At 39.5% G+C, this 26360-nt stretch overlaps 1 protein-coding gene across 2 annotated transcripts in view; it reads right to left on the reverse strand.

The window, feature by feature from the left end:
- The window catches only part of MICAL2 (microtubule associated monooxygenase, calponin and LIM domain containing 2), a 141963-nt gene that overhangs the window by 59007 nt on the left and 56596 nt on the right, over positions 1–26360 (reverse strand). For both annotated transcript variants that reach the window (XM_072338690.1, XM_072338691.1), the window contains 12 exons: positions 15114–15321; positions 14373–14489; positions 13335–13436; positions 11360–11515; positions 10164–10264; positions 8290–8547; positions 7305–7420; positions 5673–5799; positions 5365–5455; positions 5128–5275; positions 3025–3224; positions 2389–2501 (listed from right to left, as the gene is read on the reverse strand). In XM_072338690.1, the coding sequence (XP_072194791.1) occupies positions 2389–2501; positions 3025–3224; positions 5128–5275; positions 5365–5455; positions 5673–5799; positions 7305–7420; positions 8290–8547; positions 10164–10264; positions 11360–11515; positions 13335–13436; positions 14373–14489; positions 15114–15321 (1737 nt within the window). The remainder of the gene's footprint in view (positions 1–2388; positions 2502–3024; positions 3225–5127; positions 5276–5364; positions 5456–5672; positions 5800–7304; positions 7421–8289; positions 8548–10163; positions 10265–11359; positions 11516–13334; positions 13437–14372; positions 14490–15113; positions 15322–26360) is intronic.

The raw sequence follows: 26360 nt of genomic DNA on the forward strand, positions 1-26360 counted from the left end.
AATTTCATGTGCCATCCATAACAAGACTGTAAAGCCTCACATAAAGCTCCTGATAGTCTCACTCCTCAAGCTGATCTGCTAAATATTATTTCCCCTTCTCTGTTCAAACAAGCCCTTGTGGTGTGAAACTGAAGGGGCCCATCAAGCAAATCACCTAATACTTTCATGTTGTGCCAAGAAACTCACCTCCTGTTAGACAGAAGGCATGTTTCATGATGAGAAGTTAGTCAGAGGGCTGTAAGCCTCAGTAATGGAAAGGTTTCCCCACTACTACTATTTACTTCTGCAAATAACTCAGAGAAAAATAATAACATTGAGGTCAGAAAAAAAAACAAAAAACAAAACAAAACAACAACAACAAAAAAACAACACAAAAAACCCAACAACAAACCAACCAAGCAAAGAAAAAAAAACAACCACAAACAACAACAACAAAAACCACATTAAAAAAACCCTTTTTCTTCTAAAGATGTCACCCACAAGAAAATGGAATGTTTATTTTGCCTGTTTACTTTCTCAAGTGCTTAGTTAGATGGGAAAAAATGCCACTTTGTTTTGTCTATGTGCGGATGTCAGGGAAAAGTTATTTCCTAACAAGGATATATGAGCTTACTGGGCAGCTGACCATCCACGGGTTTTGAAAATATGTTTGTGGATGGAAAACTTGAGAGACGTAAGTAACTCTAGGAAATATCTGGAAATTCTGAAGTAGTTTTTCAGGCAACCAGGAAGAACAAAACAAAACAAAACCAATCCACATCTCTACCACAACTAAGAAGGTGAGATAGCAACAAATGTAAAAGGAAACATATTAAGAACATTGGGGCATGTAGTTAATATACATACACCTGAATTTATAGTAAGGACACCACGCTCAAAAGAGTAGAAAAATTGTACTTCTGCAGGCAAAACATGGCAAATACTGCATAGGCCGTAAAGGAAACAATGAAGTTAAGTATTAAGGAGGTCTGTGAAAACAAACAAACAAACAAAAAAGCAACTTAAATTCTGTCTAGCCCAGGAAACTCAAAACTTGGAGCAGTTTTGCATAAAGCCATATTTCAGAAAACACAACTTGAACTCATTCTGGTGGAGGAGCACACACTGCTGTCTAACTAGCACTGGTTAATTTCAGCAAGACTGCCTTCAAGCCAGATTTGGCGGACACTCCCCATTTAAAATGAAGTTACGTTTGGCTGTGAAAGCAAAACCCCTCCTCAAGGTCTCCCTTCAGCAGAAGACCAAGTTAATGAATAAGTGGAGGGTGAAACAGTTTATTATGGAATAATTTCATTACAGTAACTTCTAATTTAAAGCTTTTGAAGTCATAATCCATTCAGAAATACAAAGGTAATACTCCCACTGCACACAATCCTATGTCAGACAGTATTAACTTAGGTCCCCATACCTCTTCAAAGCACTGTAGTCTTTAATTGCAACATGTATGGGCACTGATGTGTTTCATACAGGGACACAAACAGGGCATGTCAGTAAGTTTTCATTAGTAAGAGAGAAAAGTACATGGGTATGTCTGAACAGATCACTATCTCAGGGTCATGGTAGTTAAACTGTCTACTGTTCGTCACCCTTACAAGCTTTAATATCTAGAGGGGTATGAAGGGATCACCCGCACAACATAAACAGAACCCACCAACTATTCAGAAAAGCTTCTAAGACTTCTTATATATCAGTCATTATTTGAACAAATATATAAGAGTATGGATATATATTCAAACCTAGGAATATAAAACTACCGTACTATTTTTCTTTAAAGAGAGTAATAGTCACGCCTATCAAAATCTCAGACTTCCCCATCACAAGAAAACAAAACAAAACCAAAACCACCGCAAAACAAGAACAAAAGAAAACAATAAAACTATAAAACATGGCATGTAGCGCTGCACCAAACTTCTTCAAAATACCTCTAGGAAATTTTCTAAAAAGAAAAACATAAGAGACAGTGCAGGTAACGCAGCCAAGAACTCCAACATCTTAAGTGATAACCACAACTTAGGAACACATCAAATCCAAATCAAAACACATCCTCCTCCCCTACCTCTTATCTACACTGAAGAAGATTGACATGGAGAACGAATATGAAATCTCCTGGAGTATGCAAAAATTCTCACCAGGATTAGAATATCTGCATTACAGAGAATGCTTAACTGGGTTTATTAACGCTTCAGCCATTTGACAGTGACAACGCTTCAGTTTTATCATTACAGACGTTGTAATGATTTCGTGTTCATGTGTGTTATTTTTTGTCAAAATCTTATTTCACTTCTTTAGTATGCACACAAATCTTCACCCTTATTTATGAGCACAGAAGTTAATTTTCTGCCTTTACAAGACAAAGATTTATAGAGCAAACCATCCTTCACAGTTTACCTTTGGCACTCGCTTCCTTGGTAAAGTTAAGTTGATGTAATTGTTAAAGATGAAGTTTGATGATTTTGCTGAACAGAGTTCATTACTTTCTCCATTTTGCTTATCCCCGGCATCTGCTTAAAAAAAAAGAAAAAGAAAAAGAAAAAAGACTGAAGTATACTTATGCAAATTAAAAAAAAAATAATAATTTGCCAAAGCCATTACATTTCAGCTGAATAGTAATAAGAATTACATATGAGAAACTCAGGCTAATAAAAACAAATGCATACAATATGTGGGTAAATTATTAACAAATGAAGAGAAAAATCAAGGAACAGACACAACATAGGCAGTCACCCTTAACAGAGAATGATTCTTAATGACCTTATACACAAACTTAATGATTTCAAGCTGCAGTTATCCAACAGCTTCTGTTCTCCAAAACCACCAAGGACCTGCAAAACCTTGGTGTCCCATCGTGTTCTTCCCCCTTTCCTTTTCTAAGCACGAAGTAATGATTGCAGACATGACTGTGTGCCAGAATGGCTCAGCTGGGAAATGGCTGCTGGCTCAGAAGCAGTGCTTGTGAGCAGCATAGATGAAGTGCTCCCTCTTCCCAAACCTGGAAGAATGAAGAACAGTTTAGATTCAGCTTACCTACTGTCCTCAGAGGTGTGCCCCTGAACAGCTCATAAAACTTGGAGAGGTACATGACCATGCTGAGCTTGTCAGGCTCCTCAGCTGATCCAACCTCCTTCCCTGTGGTCAAAGGGGGGATCCCAAATTCCCGCTCAGCAACATCAAATGCCAGTTGGTTGTTTTTGACAATGTCCTCTTCGTTCAGTGCATCAAAGTCTCTGTGGGAGAGAATGTACAGGCATCAGTAGCAGTTTGCTCTCTGTACCCCCTGGAAACACAAGAGGATTCCCTTGTAAATCAGAGAGGTGCAAGACAAGAACGTGAGAGAAGGCATGGGTATTTCACCGTGTGAATCCTAATGCTAACCCTAATCAAAACCACAAGGAGTAATGAGGTGAGTATTTTAGGAAACAAACATGTTACATGTGTGCATGCACACATGCAGATGCATTGCATTTCTCTTTATGGTGTTACACGCACAGTTTGAATGAGGAGCTCCTGCTCATGTCATAACTGGATTTATTAGTGCACTGAATAAGTACATCACACATTTGGAACTGCATTACCATTCTTTAATACATTTTCTGTAAGATTTATACTAAGACTCCATTTCCTTTGAACAACTTCCAAAATTCATTATTAAAATAAACAAGAATAAGTTATAAAGCTCCAGGCAGGGCAGCTTCTTTCTCCTCATAAGGAACGTGAGCTTTTGAACCCAAAAGAATTTTTCTCTTCTCAACATCCATTTCTGGAGGCAGGGAGTGCACACAGCCCTCTGCCCCAGCCCTGCCTGCAGCCTACAGGCAGCCGCCTCACTGGCCTGTTCAGCTCCTATCTAGCCGTGTAAACAGCCGCATTTAACAGAAGCCAACAAGATCTAAATATGTGAACAAACAGCACGACTTACAGTTAGCTCATGAATCATACAACTTTCTAGACAGCAGTGCTTAAGAAATATACTTTCCACATACAGCAATGATGACTTTGCTTTCTACTGTCTCCTGTGGCAACAAAACCATCCATAATCATCTGCCACGCTCGCTCCACAACCTTTTTCTTAGAATGTGCAGTGTTAGTTCTTCCTCTGATAAAGCTACACAAGCAAGTACCCTGGACATCGTTCCTATTTATTTTTTTTCTTCCAAATTATCACACCACATAAAAAAACCAACTCAGTGATTTCTTTCATTTATGCACAATAAAGAGTGGCTGAAAGTAACACACTCATGACTCCTAAGTCTGTGGGTGACTAATCTGTGTGGAAAGGTAGGAAAAAGGTGCCACTGCATTTTGGAGACTTGGGAGAGGGCAGAAGAGTCACCCCAACATAAATGTCAACAAGCAGGCCCTGTGATCCCCTGCCAGCAGAGACCATTCCTGCCCATTACACACCAACCCTCTTGTCTCTAACTGAGAAACCTTTTAAAATATTCATGTATAAGAAGCCCAGCCTTGCAGGGTGAGGACCCCAGAAACACAGTAAAAATGGAGATGCTGGCATACATTATATTCCTAGAACAGAGTAGATAATTTTAAAGGGCCAGTCCTTGCTGAACAGCCCACATGCCAGGACATTGGATGAAGAACTGTGCAAGACTGCCATCTCCCACACCACCTCCATAGCCCAGGGTTTGCCTTGACTGTCATGGTAACCACTACAGCAGGCAGGGGATAGCTCACTTAAGGCTGAACCGAGTACCTTTCTAACTCCCGACAGTACCATTACAACTGTGGTTTTAAATATAACCTAAAAACCTGTCTCCAGGGACATGGGAATACAACTCTCACATTCTCCAAGCACTACAACTTTCATTTTAAATAACCGTGTGAATCCCATGAGCATAATCACAAGTCATAAGGTTCAAAGCCTTCCTAGCTCTTTGAAAGCATTTGTATTTCATTTTAAGTGGCATGCAAGGACATGCAAGGGAAAAAAAAAAAACAAAAGGCAAAACAAAAACAACCCTACTCCCTCAAAACCAGGCTATGGTATACACCTCCTTGCAAAAACAAACAACAAAAAGGAACTGTAGGCTATCAGTATTTTGGCTGCTCTTACGCTATACTTTGGTGAATACTTGATATTTCCTATGCCTAAAATCTACAGATGTCACTTACATGAGGTCAGGTCTGAAGCGATGGATAATTGCACACAGTGCAAGGCCGCTTTTCCAGGAGGTAGTCAGGTCTGTGATGTTAACATTACGGTACCCTTCTGTCTGTTTCTGACACCAGGTCAAGAGTTTGTTAGGTCGAATGTCTGACTCTACAGTTAACAAAGAGCAAATATTTCAGTCATTTTTTGTATGTTCAGAAAGCTTCAGTATTTCACTACAAACATGAGATACCACATACCTTGTCTTGAGAGATTCACTGATCTTCTAATGGAGCTTGCTCTTTCAAGAGAACATTGCTGTAACTCATTGGTAACATATAATTGTCTCACCTACAAGTTCAAATCATTTGTAAGATGTTAGAATTACTTGAAAGGCAAAAACTTTTTTTTTTTTTTTTTTCCTTCTAGGTTAACTTTATCAACAGCTGGATCTAGGCTATGGAGACTCCTGAAGATTTTATGTACTATTTGTGGCCCATGGACAAAAGAAATCCCACAAAAATAACAAACACCTGTGATTTCACAAGCAAGTCTTTTAAGTACTGACCTGGTGAGGTCGAACACAGCTTGAGTTCAAGTTCGGGTACCTCGTTCCTGGGTCAATGGTATACTGGTCAAAATTCTTGTTAATATTTTCAGGGGTAGTCTGAGGCAAGAGTCGATAAATACTCTCCCTTACAAAGAAAAAAAAGATGCAAAATATATAATTAATACATTATAAGCAATATATTTTTTTTATTTTTATTTATATATATTTTTTTGTAGCTACCTGTACCTTTATTTTGATTCTGCCAGGACAACTGTTATACACTAAATGCATAATGCATCCATCCTACTTCTTACCCCCCTGTCAGCAGGAAAAGGATGCCAGACAGAAAAAGGTCAACAAAAAGGCAGACTCTTAGAACCTATGCCCATATTTTCCTGAGGCAGGAAGAGAGCAAGAAGATGAACTTAAAAAAAAAAGAAGATTACATCATACAGTCATCTGGTTTTGCTTTAACCTCCACCCAAGGAGTAACTTCTTCACCACATAACAGCACAAAACCCCGTCATTCCGTATTCCTATAACCACCAGTCTTTTTTATTATGCTGTTCAATTTTCCACTGGGGACTATGAAGTGTTTGAGTCATCACACACGCTTCTATCTTAAAAATCCTCAAAGCGCTGTAGTTTGTTATGCTCCTACTTGCATTACCACAACCATGACTATTTCTAAAGCCCATCTGCCCCTAAAAGAGCGTGGACAGCTGCAGGAGAGCAAGGGAGCTGCTGTCAGCACCAAAGTCAGCAACTTCAGCCATCAGACTGTTGCCACACCAGGATTACTGGTGCAGTTAACAACAGGTTTTTGCTCTGATCAAGAAGTCATTACACAAAGAAGCTTATGATTCAGCAGTACAGGAATTCATCTTTGCACACATGTATCAGTCTAAATAGAGAGGACAGTCGACCTACTAAGCCAAAATGCAAAGTTAAAATCACAGATACTAATAATGAAAGCTGCTGGCTTTGAAGTATTTTTTTACAGTTGTTTCAGTAATGAACATCTTTTTTGTTACTGAAATTAAAAAAAAAAAAACAAAAAACAAAAAAACCCCCACAAAATCAGCGCAACAACAAACACAAAACACAGCTTCTGAGATGCTTGGAGTGTTACTTCTATTACAAGTTCATAGAATCATAGGATGGTTTAGGTTGGAAAGGACCTTCAAGATAACTGAGCTCCAACACCCCTGACACGGGCAGGGTTACCATCCACAAGATCAGGCTGCCCAGGGCTCCATCCAGTCTGGCCTTGAACACCTCCAGGAGTGAGGCATCCGCAACTTATCTGGGCAACCTGTAGTTGTTAAACTACAGGTCTAAAGATAACATAAGATTTTTCCCACTCAAAGATTACACTTAAATCTAGTCATTTGTAATTTAAATTAGTGATTTAGACTCATGCCATGCATGCTGCTGGATCTCTGAATCAATGTACAGAAGCCTGTAAAGCAACAGCCTACTGCCATTGTAAACTGTTCAATAACCTAAAAGAATGAATAATTTCAATTGAATGCCATTGCAGAAAAACAAAATTTTTATCCAGATGGCGTTTTGTCTTCCACTGCCTTCAACCAACACAGCAACTCCTTAAAACACTCTGAAAATGAAAAAGACAAAAGCAGAGCTCACCGTTCAGCAAGGATTTCTAGCGGGGGTTTTCCTTGAGCCCAGCTTCGCACCATCCAAGCAGTATCAAAAGCAGCTAAGAAGCCCCTTGCGCAGCCAGTACCCATTGGCCAGAAAGGCTGTAAGAAACATTTACATTTCAACTCTTTGTATTTCGTCAGGTTTTAGTACAGAACTTACGTACTAAATTGTGATGTGAATTTGGAGCTTAAGGTTTCATACTGTCTTAGCAAAGCAGCCTGGAAAGAGTTAAAATACAACACAGCCAGTTCCTACAGTTTTTAGAGGTTTCTGTAAGTCTCAGATAATGAAGAAGACTGTGCTTTTTTTTTTTTTTTTTTTTTTTTTGGTAACTTGTACATTGAAAAACTGACTTAATCTCAAGAAGCAAGGACTGGGAAAAAAAAAAACACTGAGTAGTCAAGAATTAGCCAAGTTTTGTTTTCTTTTTTTTGTTAAAGAAATATGTCAGGGCAGAGCACGGGGGTGGGAATTATGCCTTTTTATTCTTTCCTCTCCTGGTTTTCATTTGGACATTCTCAAACACTTCAGGCTGTCAGTCTGGTTAAAAATAATAATAATAAACAAACGTATCCATTAGCTGCAACACACGGTTTCCACTTAAGAAAAAAAAAACCAACATATTGAAGCAAAGAGACTGTAATAAAATTTGGATGAAGTTTTTCCCTCTGAGCGAAGTCAGGAGAGTTGTGCCATGCACCTAAGCCGAGGACACACAGCTCACAGTTTTCAGACAGAAATACAACATGCATAAAGCAAAACAGAATCCCAGACAGGGACTACCAGCCAAGCATTAGTTATGACATAAACTATGGCATTAAAAAAAAAAAAAAGAAAAAAGAGAGAGAGAGAATAAAACAAAGAAGGTACATTTGTTTCAGGACATGGAAGAGAATGCAGGGACTGTTTGAGAAGGCAAATAAAATGGCTGGATTAAAAACTATTTCAAATATAAGCCTAGGTATACCTCAAGTAAGCTATCTCCAACAAGTGCAACCAGAAGCTGATGTCTGTGCCTTTCTCTCACCAGCGCAGCATTCTCAGATGCATACATAGAGGTAAAATCAAACATCGCTACATCTGGCTGCCCATAGTGATTAATTGCAAAATCCAAGGAAGGCAGCTGATAGTTGGTCGCAAAGTCAGCAGCTTCTCGAGCGTAGGACAGCAAATTGCTCTGGTTCACATTCTCCCCACTGAGCAGTAATTCGGTATCAATATAGTCCTGCAAGAGAGAAGGGTGAAGGATTACATACTCTATCCTCTCTGAAATGGAGCCTTGATGTCTCGTGGCATAAGAGTGGAATATACACCTCCTGGCATAAAGAACCAAGGGAAATTTATCACAACCTCTGAAAAGTATAGGTTTCCTCTGCTACCACAAACAGGAACACCATGCCAATACTGAAAAGCAGGTTGATTTGCAATAACAGATTATGGAGCCTCCCAGCTCCTTAGCTATGTGCTTTCTTCATAGCTTCCATTCTATCAAAAGATGCGATCACCATCACTCCAGCTCTTTGTCCTTTGAGTGCACCCCACACAAAAAAACAAATGGGAGCAGAAATAACTACAGAACAACGATGTTAACATGCCACTCTCAACTTGTCTTGGGTTGATTTTGCTTTTTTTGTGTTGTTTTTTCTTTTTTTCTTTTTTTTTTTTTTGCTTTTTTTGTTTGTTGGTTTGTTTTGGTGGGGTTTTTTTTGGATTTTTTTTCTTTTTTTTTTGTCTGTTTTTCCAGCTAGCATGGTAAAGGACATTCCTTTTACAGGTCACTCTATTTAAAGCCAAAGATTATTAATAAGGCAGTTTCTATTTACAGTTTAATCACAGATGAGACCCCCTAATCACCAGGATGATGCTACAGAATGGCTACGAGCCTAGCTGTCTTTCAGCAGACTGCTCTCTCTGCTCAGATGTGAGAGACTCAGGAAGATGACTGCTACTCCACAGCCACAGCTCCTCTTCCTTAAATGCCACACCCCACCCATCTGCAGACATCAGCCTCTTAGCTTCAGGGGCCACCCACCACTGTCCCATCACCTCAGAGGCAACCACCCTTCCTTCACCTCTACCACTCTGGCTGCATCCTCCAAAAAGGCTGGAAATCGTAGTATTGAGTTAAGTGGTCCCACCAGAAAGAAGTCTTCTGACAGCTCCCTATAGGCACTTCCTAAGGGAAATTATAATTTTGGCACTGTCTTACTTCACAAGAAAAGTTGCCTACTCCTGCATTTCTGGGAAGAGAACTTTAAATAGTGCCATAAGTAGTGCTAGAATAATTTCTAGAAACAAAGAAAAAAAAACTCCTTCTTTTAGAGACCAAAAAAAATAAATAGAAGGAAAATACTGTTTTTCAAAAGGCCTCAGAAATTCCCAAGTATTTTTGAAAGCTCAGGCCTTCGTGTGTACGCATTTGTTCCAGCAGGTTTCATCAACTTTGGAGAATTTGCAACTTAATGTTGGGTAGATCATAACATTTCCTTGCTTGTCTGATAAAGCTAATTAAACTTAAAAGAGGTTCTTATTTTTTGGGTTGATGACATTACCAGGCACTTCCAAGCTGAAGGAAAATCGCATTTCAGCCAGTCCCGAAACTGAGAAATTGAGTAAGCATCATTTTCAGCTCTCTATAGGAACTTTGTGCTAACGGGGAAAAGCCACCACCAAAAAATACAACCAGTAAACAGAGTAAGATCTAAGTGATCTGAGCTTTAATCAGGTGACCTAGCAAGTCTATAAACACCTTCTATAACATGGAGTAACATTTGTGCAGACGTTCACACTTATTATGTGACAAATAAATGAAGTAAAGCTTTACCAAGATTTTTTACATACATTTATAATCACTCCTTTGTCCAGAAGACTCTGTTTTTTTGCTGTCATCACAAAATAATGTGTGCTATCTTTGTAGTAAACAATATTCTCCAGGTCAATTCCTGAAAGAGAATACACTTGTTACAAAGTACAAGGCATTTTCTGTCATTTACTAAAAATACTACTGTTAGACCTACAAGTTTCTTCTTGGAACACATTCGCTTTCCCAAGGAGATTGGCCTTACCCAACAAGAGTCACCACATAATTCAAAGATATTTGGCATTCTACTAAGGAAAAGCCAGTTAATTACAGCCTTATTAATGGGACCTTTGATAGGACAAGAGGGAACAGTTTTAAACTAAAAAGGGGGGAGATTTGGATCAGAAGTTGGGGGAAGTTTTTCCACTGAGAGAATGGTGAGATGCTGGAACAGGTCACCCAGAGTGGATGCGCATGCCCTGTTCCTGGAGGTGCATGAGGCCAGGTTGGATGGGGCTCTGGACAGTCTGATCTAATGTCTGATTCAGTGGTTGGCAACCCTGCCCACAGAAGAGGGTTTGGAACCAGGCGATCTTTGAGGTACCTTCCAACTCAAGCCATTCTACGATTCTATGATGAATCTTCTGGGGGGTGAGAGAAAGAGGAATAAAGGAAACAATATGCTTTTTAGGTTGCTAGACCTCTGGCTTTGGGTCTAACCGTGAGTTTTGATGATGTTACAATAGCAATATTAATAATAAATTAGCTGTAAGAGGGGAATTGTTTCAGAATAGTTGCATCCCTTGGAAGTATCTTTTCATACAGATGCATTTACCAGTTTATCTTCAAATATTTATGGCACTTCATCAGATCTGCACATCAAAAAGAAGAACAAACCCCTCCTAGATAGAAGGGCAACACCTTTTACACAGAGTTTGAGCCATTCAGTATGTGAACAGACACAAACAAAACAAACCATGCCTCAAGGGAAATCTTTGGGCACTTGAAAAAGCTCCTCTCAAGGTGTTGAACCCAGCTTTTTGTTTTTTTAAATAGTTGAGAAAAATTTAAACACTAAAACAAATAACAGTATGGCAACACCTAAGCTAAAAAGAAAATCCCACCACATCATAAATGTACATAACTTCCCTTGGCAAGATTATGACATCATCAGCATTTTATGATTTGTTTTTTAAGGAAATGTATTCAATTTGATGCTAATAAGAATATTCTCCACCTGTTTCCTCTTTAAGGTCTTGGAAGAACTTCTGATTGAAGATGAAAGCAACACCACTAATTTCTTCTACTTTGGCTTCTGCAGTTGTATTTCTGTTTATAAAATTGGCAGTGATAGCTATAGCAAGCTTTCCACGAAACTCCTTTCTCCTAAAACCTGGTAAGCAAAGAAAATAAATAAAAACACTGAAAACTTCACATAAAAGTATGAAGGAGAGTCAGCTGAAGAATACTTGGTCTAATCCAGTATTTCACTGAACAACACAGCCAGCACATTCCATCTTCAGTTCCCTTGAATGTCAAGTCTTTTCCCCTCAGTCCCAGCTGCAAAAGTGAAACTGTACTGTGTTTAAGATAAAGTCTCATTTTAAAAACAAACTAAGAAAAAAACAACTGTCTGAAGACTGAAGGGGTACTAGGGGCAGAAGCTGAACCTGAGAATTTAAAGACAAGGGGTGAATGAAGATAAACTGGAAACAGTTTAGATAAATTTAATGGAGGGAAACATATTTAACCTGCTTTATAATAAGTGGGATGTTTGTTAGAGGGGTAGTAAACAGTTTATGAAAAAACATGCAAAAATCACTAGTCAAAAGCAGCATCTGAGAAAACAGAAACCTCTATAATCAGTCTTAGCTGCACATACAAAAACGAATGCAGTTTTTCAAAGACTTTAGGGGTTGAAAAATATTCAGTAACTTAACTTTTCATTTCCAATGTGAACAGTTCAACAAGCAAAGTTACTTGCATTCTCACTTCATCCTACTTTGCTTCCTTTCACAAAAACACCTGCTAAGCACCCATCTTGCAATCACACCTTCAGTTTTTGTTTGTGTATTCCTTTTATACATAAGGAAATTGTGAAGGACAGAGATTCTGTATTTTCAGCTAATTGCACTTGACAGAGAATACACGTATTTGTATTAAAATATCAGTCAGCTATGACTTTTCTCACTGTGCATCCTGATACATTCTCAAGATTTCATTGGAATAAATTTAACATGAAAACACCAGCTTCTGTATGTAAATAATCTTCAGTGCATGAAATATTCCCTCAGATCCTGTTACAGTGATAACTATCAGCTTCTCAGTTGAGTCTGCAGCTGAGGTAAGAATAATTTTATTTTGCTGACACCTGAGTGCTTAAATAATCCTTCACAGGGGTTAGCCAGAAGAGTGTGGAGATTTTTCTAATAGAAGATATCACAAGGAGTTAACTCTTAGCATGTTGCATTTGATAGACATAAGAAAAACAAACAAAAAAACCCAAAACAGATCTATAACAAAGCTTACAAAAAACAAAAAGGGAAATGGAGTATTTAGTGAACTTAAATTAACATGGATATAATTAAAGCTACAAGGAAGGCATATAATTAGGTAACAAGCTTGTTCTTGTGATACAGCAGCAGCTTAAGTATTGTCTCATTAACAAAGAGCTCAGGCAGTCCACATTCTCAGCACTGACTCAAGACCATTAAGTGCTTCCCCCCCTACAATAATTTATTATCTTTTAAATTGCTTCCAAAGTAACTGCTTCTGAAGTTAAATCATCCTTACACAGGACTTACACCTCTAATGCCTTCATTAAATACCTGTCAGTCACATTTTGGTCACTAGCTCAAGCATATGGGCAAGCCTATGGCACAATAGCAAAGACAACGCAACTCCTGACATGCACCTTGTCAGTCCTCTTTAAGTTAAATAATCATGCAATTACCTAACACTGAAGGTAGCCCAATGGAATCACGCTATATTCTGGAGGCAAAGCAGATGCAGACAGTGCTGAGAATCAGTCACAACATTTAAGTAACTTTATTTTGAGCCACAACTTAACAACCAAAGTAGAGCATAGCACATAAAAAAAACCCTCGTGTGGATTTAAAGACAGCATGCTGCTTTTTGTTCTCTGACTTTCAGGTCCTCCAATATACCTTAGCAGAAAAAAACAACATGGCTAAAAGCAGACATTCACCTACCTTCTAATGTGTTTCTGCGGCCATCTGCACCAATAATAACATCAAATTCATATTCTGACAAAGGGTGATCCACAGGGAGAAACTCAGCCCTCCAACCTATCTCTGTAAGCACAAAGAATCAAAGAACAATATCAAAAATTCAGTAGGGTTTTCAGTGTGACAAAAAGGTATCAGGATAAGTGGTCTATTTCTCATTCAAATAGATTTGCATTATGCCTCTAAGGCCCATATCACAAGTACATGCTCACAAAAATAGACTCATAACTACTGTATTAAGAGAGCATATATACATATTAACAGGAAGAGATGGGTTTTAAAAGAAGAAAAATAGCCTCCTCACATCAATTCTTTTAATCCTCTCTTCTAAATGGTAATTTAACAGAAATATAGTGATGAAGCTGATATAGTGATTAACTTTAAACTGTTCGACTAAGAGTGTATTGCCAACACTCAAAAGATATATAGCAGATCTTAAGTACTTTTAACAATTTATTTACTCTACTATGGGCACATGAACATTTACAGAGGGCTAGCATAGTATTTTAATGAAGTTAAATCATAAAATATTCTATTGTTACTATTCCTTAAATACTAGACAGATTTTTTCTTTATTTCATAGAAAAATCTTGCATAAGATGACTGATAAGACTGTGAGCAAGCGGGAGTTGTATCAAATTTGAAAGCAAAATGAGGCCCAGGGTGCTTCATCCATTCTCTATATTTATATTATCAATCAAAAATTGTTTTTGCAAGAAGATACCAGAAAGCCACATCAGACTTCCTGCAAAGCCTCAAAAGCATGCTAGAAGGCATAGTACAAAACCTTAACTTTTAAATCTGGATCATATTTTAAGAATTATCAGAGCACTGTCACAACAATACTTATGCCTATAGTTGCAGACAGCAAACCTGGCTGAAAATGAAGGGCAAAAGATTCCCATTCCTTTAAGCGGAATTCAACTACCTTGACAGATTTCTCATAAGACCTGACATGAAGTTACTCTGTAAAGAATCAAATCACATAATGATAAGCCATACTTTGATTTTCCTGATCTTCAGGGGGTTCCAGGACCTTCACAAACTCTAGATTCACATGGATTTCAACTCCAAGCATAAGTGCAACTTTGAAGAGGATAAGTTGAAGTTGTCGAATACCTGTAAATAGAAAGAAGCAAAGATGTATTTAATGCATAAGCAAGTACAGGTGCAGTCAGCATGCCACCCAGTTGATAGCAAATGCATATAGCACTTTTATTTTCCCATATTGTGGCAAATTCAAATACGGCAACTACCACAGGACATTGTTCTCTTCTCATTTTCCATTCTCATAGGTAATAAAACTAATTTCCATGATTTTCTTTAAAATATTTTTAAAGCCTGCCTTCTTAGCAATATTTAGAGTACTTGTATACTCAATATGCCAAGCATCTGAAGAAAAAAAATTTACAGCACAAAAATAATTCTCTGTGAAATACCACAGTTATGCCTATTTTCTCATTAGGGGCTGCATCTACCTTTAGCATACTAGAATGAACATCAAGATTCCATATACCGTACACTACACACAGCTGTAATAAAATCCTATTTTTTAACAAGACTAAACAAACTGCTCCATAAGACTGTCATCTGTCCAACTGCTTAAATGAGACCTTTTATTCTCTCTCCTTAATGTGCACACGTTTATGGCAGATAAGCTTTCTGTCAAGCAGAGAAAGTCTCCACCAATCTGATCCCCGCGTCTCTTCTATCTGAACGCAGTCCATATCCTTAGGTACTTACTGATGTGATCAATGGATCCTGCACAGAATTTCCCATAAAATTTCTTTGCTCCTAGTCCCCGGAGGTCATGGATTGTAAACGGCCAGAGATGCAACACGTTGTTTCTTGAAAAAGTGTCCCGCTTCTCCACGACAACAACTTTGGCTCCCAGGAAGGCAAGTTCTATGGCAGTCCGCAAGCCACATGGGCCACCTCCAATAATTAAACACTGCCACAAAAGAAGAGGAAGATTTACATGGGATTTAGTACTGATTTCTAAACAATCTCTAACTTATTCTATAGTTATGACTTGATATGTGGTCAGACTCGTGCTACTAAGACCGTCTTCAAGTCGACTGTATAAATCAATAAACAGAAATTTTGTTTGCATGGGGCAATTTACAAAGGAGGATGAATTTTTCTTCATGCAGATGTAAGAACACCTGAAAGAAGATGCGACAGAAGGAGCTGTGGAAAGCCAAACACCTCTTAGAATCTGCCTGAATATCTCTCAGTTACATTCAGCATTTCAGAAGCATTTGCAGTAAACAGTATTACATCTACATAAAATGGAACAGAAATAAGAGGTCTTGATGTAGGCTTTATTTATTTAGTAAGAGGGAATCAACGCACATTTACTGGAGCTGCTAGTTAAGACAGCAGTCTTACTGTATGAGTTACCCTCCTCCAAATGACAAAATATCCTGAATAGAAGAGCCTGGTTCATCTGCAGCTGTAAGGCATGGGTATGTCAAGGGAAGTCAGCTGGCTTGTCCTGCTTCACCACAAGTGGGGAACGTGGCAGGCCTTACTCCATTTCATGCAGTGGTCAACATCCTTACCATTATGACAATCACTTCTTAGGAGCTTTAATCTGAATGTGAGCATTCTCAGAAGAAAAAATGCAACTATTAAAGAGAATTCTCACCTACATTTTAGCTGACAGCTGTGAGTTTTCACAGATTAACAAGAAAACCATTTCCAGAAAACTACTAATTAAAATCCAAATATATCTGATGTTTGCATTTTCCTGCTTGATTACTAAAAACTGCCTAGAAACAGCCTTGGAAGCTCAACAACACTCACATTCCCTCACTAAAGGGCAAGAAGGAAAAAAAAACTGCTAAAACCACAAGGACCTCACAAAACCTACACCATCAGTTCAAGCAATGGGCTTGGAATAGGGAGGGACAAGGTGGGCACAAGCTGAGGGGTGAGCTCTGGATCCAAGGCTGAGCTGTGCCGCAGACCAAATCCAAAACCATTATCTCACAATGCAGACATGCTCTTGTGTGTCCCACATACATAGCCAGACAGCGATTACAGTTTCAAAGCAAGCCTGGACTGTATCTGGAGGCTCATTGGATAAGAGTCTGGTTCCCATTACAGTCCTTTCACAAAATGGGGTCATTTATTTATTTTGGTTTGTTCACTTGTTTTCAGGTTTCAAGATCTTTAAAATTATCTGGCATTGACTTCTGCCCATGACTTTGGTCCAAGCAACACATATAAGTATAAAAACAAAAAAGATGTTTTAAATTGAATGTTGTAAAGAATTCATATTCTCACTGAAACATAAGGTGTTTCTGCAGTGATTTAAACAAGTGTTTTGTTAACTAGTTATTAAGAAGTTAAAGTTAGATTGCTGTACTTCCATATCCATATCCGATTTATAATTTATATTATATTTATTATATATTATTATTTTATTTATAATTTAAGAAGAATATTCCTCACTGCATGGTAAGTAGTAAGAAAACATCAACAGATACTATTATATAAAGGAGAAAAATATAGTGCAGAAGATACCCTGACTTAAGAAGAGGACTGCTGACAGAGTCCAGGTCAGCTCTTTTCTGTTCATCCTTGTAATTAATATGAGTACTCCGAGTTCTGACAATCAAGTGACTGCCGTCACAGCTACGCAGACTTCCAGCAATGTTTAGCAAGCAGTTAGAAACATTTCACAAATCAAGACCATACATCGTTCAATAAGGGCTTTTTTGCTTTCCCCCTTAGGTGTGGGGAGAGGGTTAGGTTTTTGGGTTAGGTCTTTGGGTGTTTTTCTTTTTTTGTTTGTTTGTTTGTGGTTGTGTGGGAATACAAGAAAAGCTGTTCAGAGCAGCAGCTGTGGAGCAAGATAAACAGCATGAGAACCAAGGACACCTCTAGAAGGAGAAGAAGGGACTCCCAGCTCTGATTGGATATGCACCTGCATGGACAGTTGATAAGTGTTTTGTAAGATGCTCTGTTGACATGTAAAGGTGGTTGGGAAAGTAGTAAGGGTGGATGGGAAAGCTAGAAAACAAAAACTTGTGAAGGAATATAAGAGATGTGAGAACTTCTAATGAACAAATTGGATCATTCACATCTGAGTCTGTGCCTCAAACGCTGCATGGTTGTTGTTTTCTTTGCTAACAAACATTATGATGTATGTCAGTATATATTTATTATAAATAAATGCAACTTTAAAAGAAACAACTCCCCTCCCCCCCCAAAAAAAAATAGTCTTTTGAGATTTAGCCATAGGGAATTTTGCCAAATAATAAAACCCACTCTGTTAGTTCACTTAGCTCCACACCACAGTATGTTAAAACTAAGGAGGATGTTACCCCCTCCTCTCCTCCTATCAACACTGACGAATTATCTCACTAATCTCCTGGAGGCCCTTTGAAAAATGGTTGTGTATTTGCCACCCATTCATCGTTACCTTCAGTAAACATATTTGTGTCAAAACTATTTGTTCTTCAATTTATTAAAGATGCTTCCTGCTGACGTAGAGCTTATATTTGGTACTCTGTCTTCTTTCTTAAAACTTCCGGGATCAAAACCAGCACAAAACTCTTGCAAAGGTAATGCCTACTGCACTTATGCTCCTACCTTTATTGCATAATGAAAGGGACCATACCAGTCATCTGTCACAGACCTTCCTTCCCATCTCTCCACTTGCAAATTAAGTCAAAGAGCAGAGAAACCTTCCTATAATCAGCCTAGAAGGAACCTTGAGTAGCCTTTTATTTTCAGCAGCTGTTACCACAGATTTCTGGATCACTGGGGGCTGCTCTTGCAATTACTTTATTGCAATTTACTTTATCAATAAGCATGCGCATATTTTATAAAACTTGACTAAAGTCTCTGAGTACATAATGAGTTTCTACAGCACTGTTAAAAAGCACTGTGTTTATCTCTCAAATATAATTATTTGTTTCTGTAACTTGTCCCATGCCATAACCAAAACTCTACTTATCGCAGTAACTTCACAGATTGCTTTCCAGGTTCAATTAAAAACCCATCAGAAAGTTTCACATATGATATAAGAATACACAGTATTTGCAAAGTCTCAAGTTAGATTCTCCTCGAAGGAAGTAAATCTGACACCTGGGGATGGTGCCTGCTCTCTGTTAGTATGTTTAAGAGTAACTGTACCTGAAAAACTTCTGACAAATACTTCCACGCAGCACAAGGGCAAGTAGCAATGATCTAAATGACAGCACAAGTTATCCCTCCAAAACTGGGATGACTTGTGTGCCTGACACAGTTTTTCAGTATGACCTCCTGCAAATAACACACAGATTAATCACTCTGGAAATGGAAGTGGAGGAAAAGGAAAGAGGAAGGATAAGGAGCAGGAGTCTCTCACAGCCCCTCCCATTCCTCACTATTAAGTCCTCAGCCTGCGAATCCCGGCACCTATATCCCATTCTGGTAAAACCACACACAGCTTAACAGCTGAGAATTTGCAGAATGCCTCCCCATTGGTTTTCACACAGAAAATTGAGCTTAAAGAAATAACAGATTTTGAAAGGAAGAAGGGAGGAAGAACGTTAGCACTATGTTAAAAACAAACACACAAAAGGACCCACTAAACAATAAAAAAGCTTCAGGATGACCTATCCAGTCACAGAAATCTCACTGACTTCAGTAAACTTCAATGAAGTCAGAACTGACATGGCACACTCAAGGAATGTAGCAGTTGGTAGCAGTATGTGAATGCTGAACACAATCAACATTTCTTTGCAGTTACAGATAGAACGCACTGCAGCTCCGTGTATTAACATTCATAGAATCATAGAATCACAAGGTTGGAAAGGACCTACAAGATCATCTAGTCCAACCATCCACCGTAGCTACAACAAACCACTAAACCAGATCTCATAGCTCCTCATCCAGACGCCTCTTGAACACTGCCAGGGACGGCGGCTCCACCACCTCCCTGGGCAGCCATTCCAGCACTTGAATTCCTATTGCCCAACTCGAAATCCCTCCACCCTCTCCTGTCTGAGGTACTCAACCATTAAATTACTGCCAGAAAACAGAACTGTTCCATGACAACGCACCACCCCTCCCAAATATCTTTCTAATACGAAGATGAAAGTTACAGTCACAGCAGGAATTCAGAACTTTCTCATTTCTACCCTTACAGCTGCTCAGAATGGAGGAAATAAACTTTGGACAGGCTACAGCTGGATTGACACAGAGAGACCTTTTGTTCCATGGCACACCAGCCAGAAGCACCATTTCCACTCTTCAGTGGAAATCTACATGTACACCAGCGAAAAACTAGTGAGAGATACCCACCTAGATTGTTTTTCTCTAACTGGTACACAGCGTTCACCCAAATCATGAGACCCACATGACAGCTCTTGCCACAGGAAACAGGCAAGAAGGGAGGCTGGAAGACACTGGTTGGTGCCACAGGTGCCCGTGGCAGCCATGGGACCCCCGACAGTGCCAGAAGTCCCAAAACCAAAGGGCCTGCAGGCTGCACAATGACAGGCTATGCTGTCTTCCCATGGCAAACCTGCTCCATGGATTGCACTGGGCTACAGGTGCATTCAGTGCAGTAGATGGTGCATCCAGGACATCCCAGTGCCTCAGTCTTCAGGAAGCAACACTGGGGGGAACAGGGATGCATCAAGAATTAATTTCACTGATACCACAGGATTATATTCTACATGGATTTGAGCAAGCGTTTATTCGTGATAGAGGTAAATGTGATGCAACATAAGATAGCCATGAAATTCAATGAAACAACACATTTTCTGGATCAGCAATGACTTTCTCTGGAAAGGCTCCAAAGGAAAACAGCTGCAGAAGCATCTAAAGCAGACAGCTACCAGAAGTGCAGCAGGAAGCTCTCCCCACCACAGCGCTTTTCAGTTCATCCCCTTCAATACATAGAAGAATGCTTTTGGCAGAAACAGGGCTGCTTATTCGGACATTCCTGACTTACTGACTTAAAAGTTCATGTCACATTTGTAGCCTCAGATTTATCACATAAATTCAGCGTCACTGGATACTGACGTGCAAATGTACCCTGAATCTACTGAATAGACAATATATATATTTGAAACATTATAATTCAGGTCACTTCAAAGTTTATGTCCTGCTTCAGACAACATTAAAATGTTAAGAGCTAAAGCTCTACTAAAAACAATCAGCAGGTTAAGTTCAAATAGGTACAGTGCGCATAGGCACAATGTGTTAATGTGTTTTGTCAGCCCAATACACTGAGTCTGGTCTTGCTGCAGCCCTTGTCTATCGAAGCATTTAAATATACAGTTATGCCCTTAAATCCAACAACTCTATTTGGATGCTCACTGTTTTAGTAGACCAACCCCCCTCTGGCACAAAACTCTTGCATCTCCCTTTCTACATACCCACCTGAATATAGGCACCAGGCAAAGATGAAGGACATGCTGCAGTAAGGTGCTCAGGTACCAACCATGTGAGCTTTGCAAGCACAACAACCCCTTGGCAGGCACATACCCTACACTGTCCAACATGCTTGTAGTCACTGCCTGTCAGCCAACTTAATAAACGCTGCCCTACCTATAGAGCCAGGTTTACTAAACTGCAACAGATCGGGACTGTGTCAGCAATAGTGATAACCATAGACAAAGACGGCAGTGATCTGGAGAGCGTTCATTTGTCAGTAGTATAAATCATTATAAAATAGATGGTACCAAGCTGAAATAAGAATTGTAACATACATTATAATCAAAATTTCTGTCATATACAGACCTATGCTACATGCAATTATTAAAAGAAAAAGAAATTATTCTTTCATCAAAATAAGTAGGGAAAAAGCCACAACAGAGCTAATTAAACTTAATCCACAAAAATGAATTCTAACCCTTGCTAACACTATAAGGAGCTCATAAAACATACTATAATAGAGGAAAATACGCTTTCAGAAACTGTTTAATTTGACAAAACTAATAATTCAGTTAAATGTATTTCAATGACAGGTCCTAATTCTCCAAAGGGTTATGAAAGCACTTTATTTAAATGTGCCACAGACAGTTCCAAAAACTACCTTAAAATATGAAGACTAGATGGATCTTGCTGAACAGACATTTTTGGACACCACATAAATACTGCTTTTCAAAGGCAACTGGAACAGCAAGGCTCGTGCACCTCTAATTGCCACCAACCGCAGCAGCAAAACCCCGGCCCAGCACAGAAATGCTTTTGATCCCACCAGTATTTTACTTTATTCCCTATACCCTCAGCTGAGTGCCTCTCAAATATGCAGCTTGCTCTATTCCTGCCAAAAGCATTTGTATCAGTAACTGGCAAAAATGGAGACACTGCTGCTTTTTTTATTTCCTTTCTTTTTTTTCCCCCCTTAAGAAAAAAAACCAACCCTGCAGTATGGATTTGAAGCTCCCTAATCCAGGCTGATTTTGGACAGAGTGCTTTCCCCCAGTACTGTGCCCTGCAGTTGCTGCCCTTGCAGCTGGACACAGTGCAATCCAGGGATCAGAGGATCTATCTTTATTGCACTGCTTTTTTTTATGTGGACAAAATGCCAGAAGTGAAACATTAGTACATTTATTGCATTCACTTGGCTTATCTTTACTAGGATTTTTTGGAAGATAAGCTTCTGCATGGAAAAAAACACGTGCCTTCATTTTTCCTGGATGAATTCAGACATGCTTGCCCAGCCGTCCTCTCTGTCTCTAGGACATACGTACTAATATTAGATTTGTTCATAAAAATCTTTTCATAGTTTGAAATTAAAACAATGGTATGAAAGACATCTGAAACTTACAGTCTGCTAAGCAACACATCAGTGAGGGTCTATATGCATTCTGGAATGTCAGGAGTTCCTTCACTGATGCATCAAGGCCGACAGGACTTTGTTTTGTGGAACTGTTCTCAAGAGCTCTCTTGTGAGGCCTTGGTCATACTTAAATATCTTGGCTTCATCTCAGAGCTTTTATAACAACTTCTAAAAGAAAATGAATTAAAAAAATGTAATTGGTAGACATGATACAAAGAAGTATCTCAGGAGACTTTCACTTCCTCTCTAGGACACTTTCGGTTATTTGAAGAAAACCTGCATATCTGACAAGAAACCTCATTCTGCTTTTAATAAAAAGATTACATACCAGAAGTCCGGCAAGTGTTTGAATGCAAAGATCTCCTCTAAAACACAAAAGAAACCCCTGACGCCTTTTGGAATCAAACACGTCTGTGCTGTTTTCTCACCTGTCTCTCACTCTAATCAAAATGGGAAAAAAAACAAGAAGGAAAAAAAGAGGTGGTGCCTTTCCTTTCTTCTCTTTGTCCATTTGCTTCAACTATCAAAATGAAAACAAGATAAACCTTGCAGGAAGAACACTGCCTGACTATCTTGGACATGAATACGGTTCACACCATTTATGCACACTGCCATTTTGGTAAGTTTACGCCTGTAATGCTGAGATAATACTTTAAAGCTATCTTTAAAAACTTCAGAAAAAATAAAATTAAAATCCAGAAAGAGATAACACAACACAAATAACAAGTGGAGGCACCAACAGCCTTGCCCTTAAGCACAGCAAAGAATAAATGGAGACCAAGCCTTGAGTCCTGTAAACCTTTGTGAGTAGTGACATTACTGAGATTGTGACAGCAAGAACAAAATGAATCCGACACATGGTTTCAGAGTCAGGGGCTTAATTAATCACGCTGACCAGCCAGCAGAGGACTAGTCTGCAGACCCAGAGGAAAGGATTTCTCATGCCTGAAGGCATCCAAAGCACGCAGATAAGTTGATCAAAAACCATGTAGCTTTGCTACAGGAAGAAGTTGGCAATATGTTAGTTAAAAAGAAAAAAAAAAAAACAACAAAACAAAAAAAACAACAAACATGCAGAAACCAACGTGCCACAGCCTGACATGTCCACAGATACGAAGTATCACTCCAAACCTGAAATCTTGTAGCTGATCAACAATCTATGAAGTCAGCTAAGATTCCACTTCAAAACTGGCTTTAGAAAGAAAGTGGCAAGTGTAGTTACTTCAAGGCTATTTCACAGCATATTTCAGAATATGTTTGGAATCCATTTGCTTATCAGGCTAGTTGTTAACCAAAATCTAATCAAGGGTTAGCTCTTAAAAGTCGTTACTGGGTAAATGAGCTCAAAAATGAACCATTGGGTTTAAGGCAGAATCAAGATTTGTATTTATTATTTTTAAAGGATTGAATAATCAAATCAAATCATTTCCATCTTCCCTAAGCAGAATGACTGGACAGAAGCATACAGCAGCTCTAGCTAAGCACAAAAAACAGAACTGTCTAAGTGGCCAACAGTTTGGAGCTCCCGGGCTCTATTTTCTTCCAGGTCACGATGTAGTCTTCAAAGACCTTCATTCTCCAGTGCCAGCACTCATGGCCACAGAACTAGTAAAGCCAATTAATGTTTTATCCAGCCACTTGTACATGTCAATTTACCGTAGGCAGACAATGTTTGTTTGTTTGTTTACAGTTTTATTTACCAATTGAAAACACTATGAATTGCACGATTGACACCACTTATTGTATCTGACTGTCAACAAGAAAGATGAATTAGAACAAGCCTCACAAATGGAATAAGAAAACGTATCCTTACTGTAACAGCTTTTAGGACATAAATTATGAAAAACTGAAAAAAAAAAAAAAAAAAAAAAAAAAAAAAAAAAAAAGAAGGAAAAAATAACAAAAGGTACATGCTGTGAAAAGAGGTGAAGAGTTGAAGACACACATGACTCACAAGGTGTAAAAAGGCTGTTTTGCACCAGCAGTCAGTGCAACAGAAGGGGCTCAACATACTGAGCAGGCTGGTGTTTATTTACACAGACGTATACTAATGACTGTTTTCAGTCTGAGACAGGGTGAAGCTCAAGACCCAAGCACCTGCCTGACCTGACCCACACCAGTTGTGCTCGTTCCACCACCCCCAGTACTACTGGGTCACAGCCTGCCCACAGCAGCCCCACAGCCCCGCTGGGCACAACAGCCCTCACCTGCCAGATAAGGCTTTATGCCATCTGCAGCTACTTCCTTCTTAGATGAAAACAAGCAAACGAAAGAAGAACAGGTCTGAGGGAAATGCCTTTGTCTTCCACCAAGCGTTTGTTGATCAGAATAAATTCTTGTGGATGATTTGGGTGTGGAACCCTTGGCAGAAAGCTCACTGCCAGCCCTTGCTGAGTTCTCTCATCTCAGTTACTATTTCCCCTGGAGCAGATATTTTATCTGCATTGTAAATTCACCAAGGGCAGCAGGGAGCACAGAAATGGTAGTGGGCACCTCCACAAAAGAAGGGGATTTGCTCTTTTACTGCTCCTTCTAAAGTTGCTCCTGTATGTCATCCAGAGGTGCACAGGAAGCTAGAAACATGACACAAGTATGTAGTGGGGTTTAACCACATTTACTTCTCAATTAGGATCTTGGTCAAATGAACAAATCCACAGCAATGAAAGACAAGCCAGGCAGTGTATTTTGGTCAGTTTCTCATGCAGAAACAGGGCATGATCTCAGGAAACACAGGCTGTTCTTCAGGACTGAAATAGGAGAACCAAGTGTCCAAAGCATAATGCAAACTCTGAAAAAAAATGGACTAGAATTTGATCTAGAAGTGTGAATGGGACTGCTAGGGAAAGAAGGTGAGGCCAGGAACACTTGTGTTGTGCCCCACATAACTAGGCAGCATTCCACTTGGGCTTTCCCTGACACAGAGAGGCAAAGGAACTGAAACCTCTCCTGCAGGCCATGTCCTCTAAGCGACTATTTCCACTGCTCTGCTCTGGGCATGCTCTAGTTTATCTGCCTCTTGCCCACACCATATACACCAGGTTGGACCAAGTGTTTCAGCAGGGGTTTGATCTGCACCAGCTAGCTGGGAAGGAAGCCAGCCCAGCTCCAGCACACCACTGCCTCCCATAACCAGCTCTCCCTCCCCACTGCCCGTTGGGCTCAGATGTGGTCTATTACTGTAAACTGCAAATCATTCTCTGCAGTTTATTCCCAGCTTGCTAGGGACATTACATTCCTTCTCTAGCACAGTCATAACTTTATATCAGTTCTAAAAAAATCTGTTTTCTGAAATCTTGAAAGGCAAGATTAGAATTCTAAAGAACTACTGCTCATTCCAGCTCGGTTATATCTGTACCCCATTCTATCCAGTACCTACACTTGTATCAAGTAAGACCAGTACCAGCCTCCAACAGGACTCATTAAATGGCCATGGTTGCACTTCCCCTGTCTGGCAGCAAACCACTGCCAGCACTGGTGTAAAACTCTGGTTCTCAGCACAGGCATGGGAACCTCGAAAAGGACCTGAACCGTAGGAGACAGGAAATTGCTTTATTGTCTGAAATCTGCTTTTCAGCAGCCAAGCATTTAATCAGCTCTTGGTAGCAAAAGTTATGCATTTCCTCACTTATCAGTACGCAAACATTACCGGGGCAAAGCTGGACCTGTCGCTAACAACAAACCCCTAACAGCTACATCTGGCACTGCAAGGCCACTCCAGAGCCAGGAGGAAGGCCTGACCCACACGGTGCAGCAGCAGCACCCCTCGCCCCACACACGCAGCCCAGCTGGGCCCACGGCCCAGCTGCTTCACGCAGTCAAATTCAAAAGCACTGCGGGGTCACAGCTGCGGGAATACGCCTCACCATAACCTTTTCTTTCATCCAGACTTAATTAAGCCACTTGTAAGTGACAATACTAATATTGTGTGTGAGAGTCACTGGGTACCACTCCCAGCGGGAATCTTGACAGAGTATCTAGGAAATCGGGTCAGGGTGGGACAGTTCCCTTCTGTTGATTCCTTGAAAAGTCATTAAGCGAGAGAGGGAAACAGCACAGCACTGCTGAAGTACGGATGTAAAGCTACTATTATCCTACAAGCCAAATACCTTACAATTCCCAAATGCCTGAAAGAAAAAAAAATCCCATTTAGGCTGTCTGATTATGTTACTTTGGCCAGGGTTCATTGTTTTTCATGACTG

Source organism: Excalfactoria chinensis, chromosome 5 (genome assembly GCF_039878825.1).
Source record: "Excalfactoria chinensis isolate bCotChi1 chromosome 5, bCotChi1.hap2, whole genome shotgun sequence".
Classification (NCBI taxonomy): Eukaryota; Metazoa; Chordata; class Aves; order Galliformes; family Phasianidae; genus Excalfactoria; species Excalfactoria chinensis.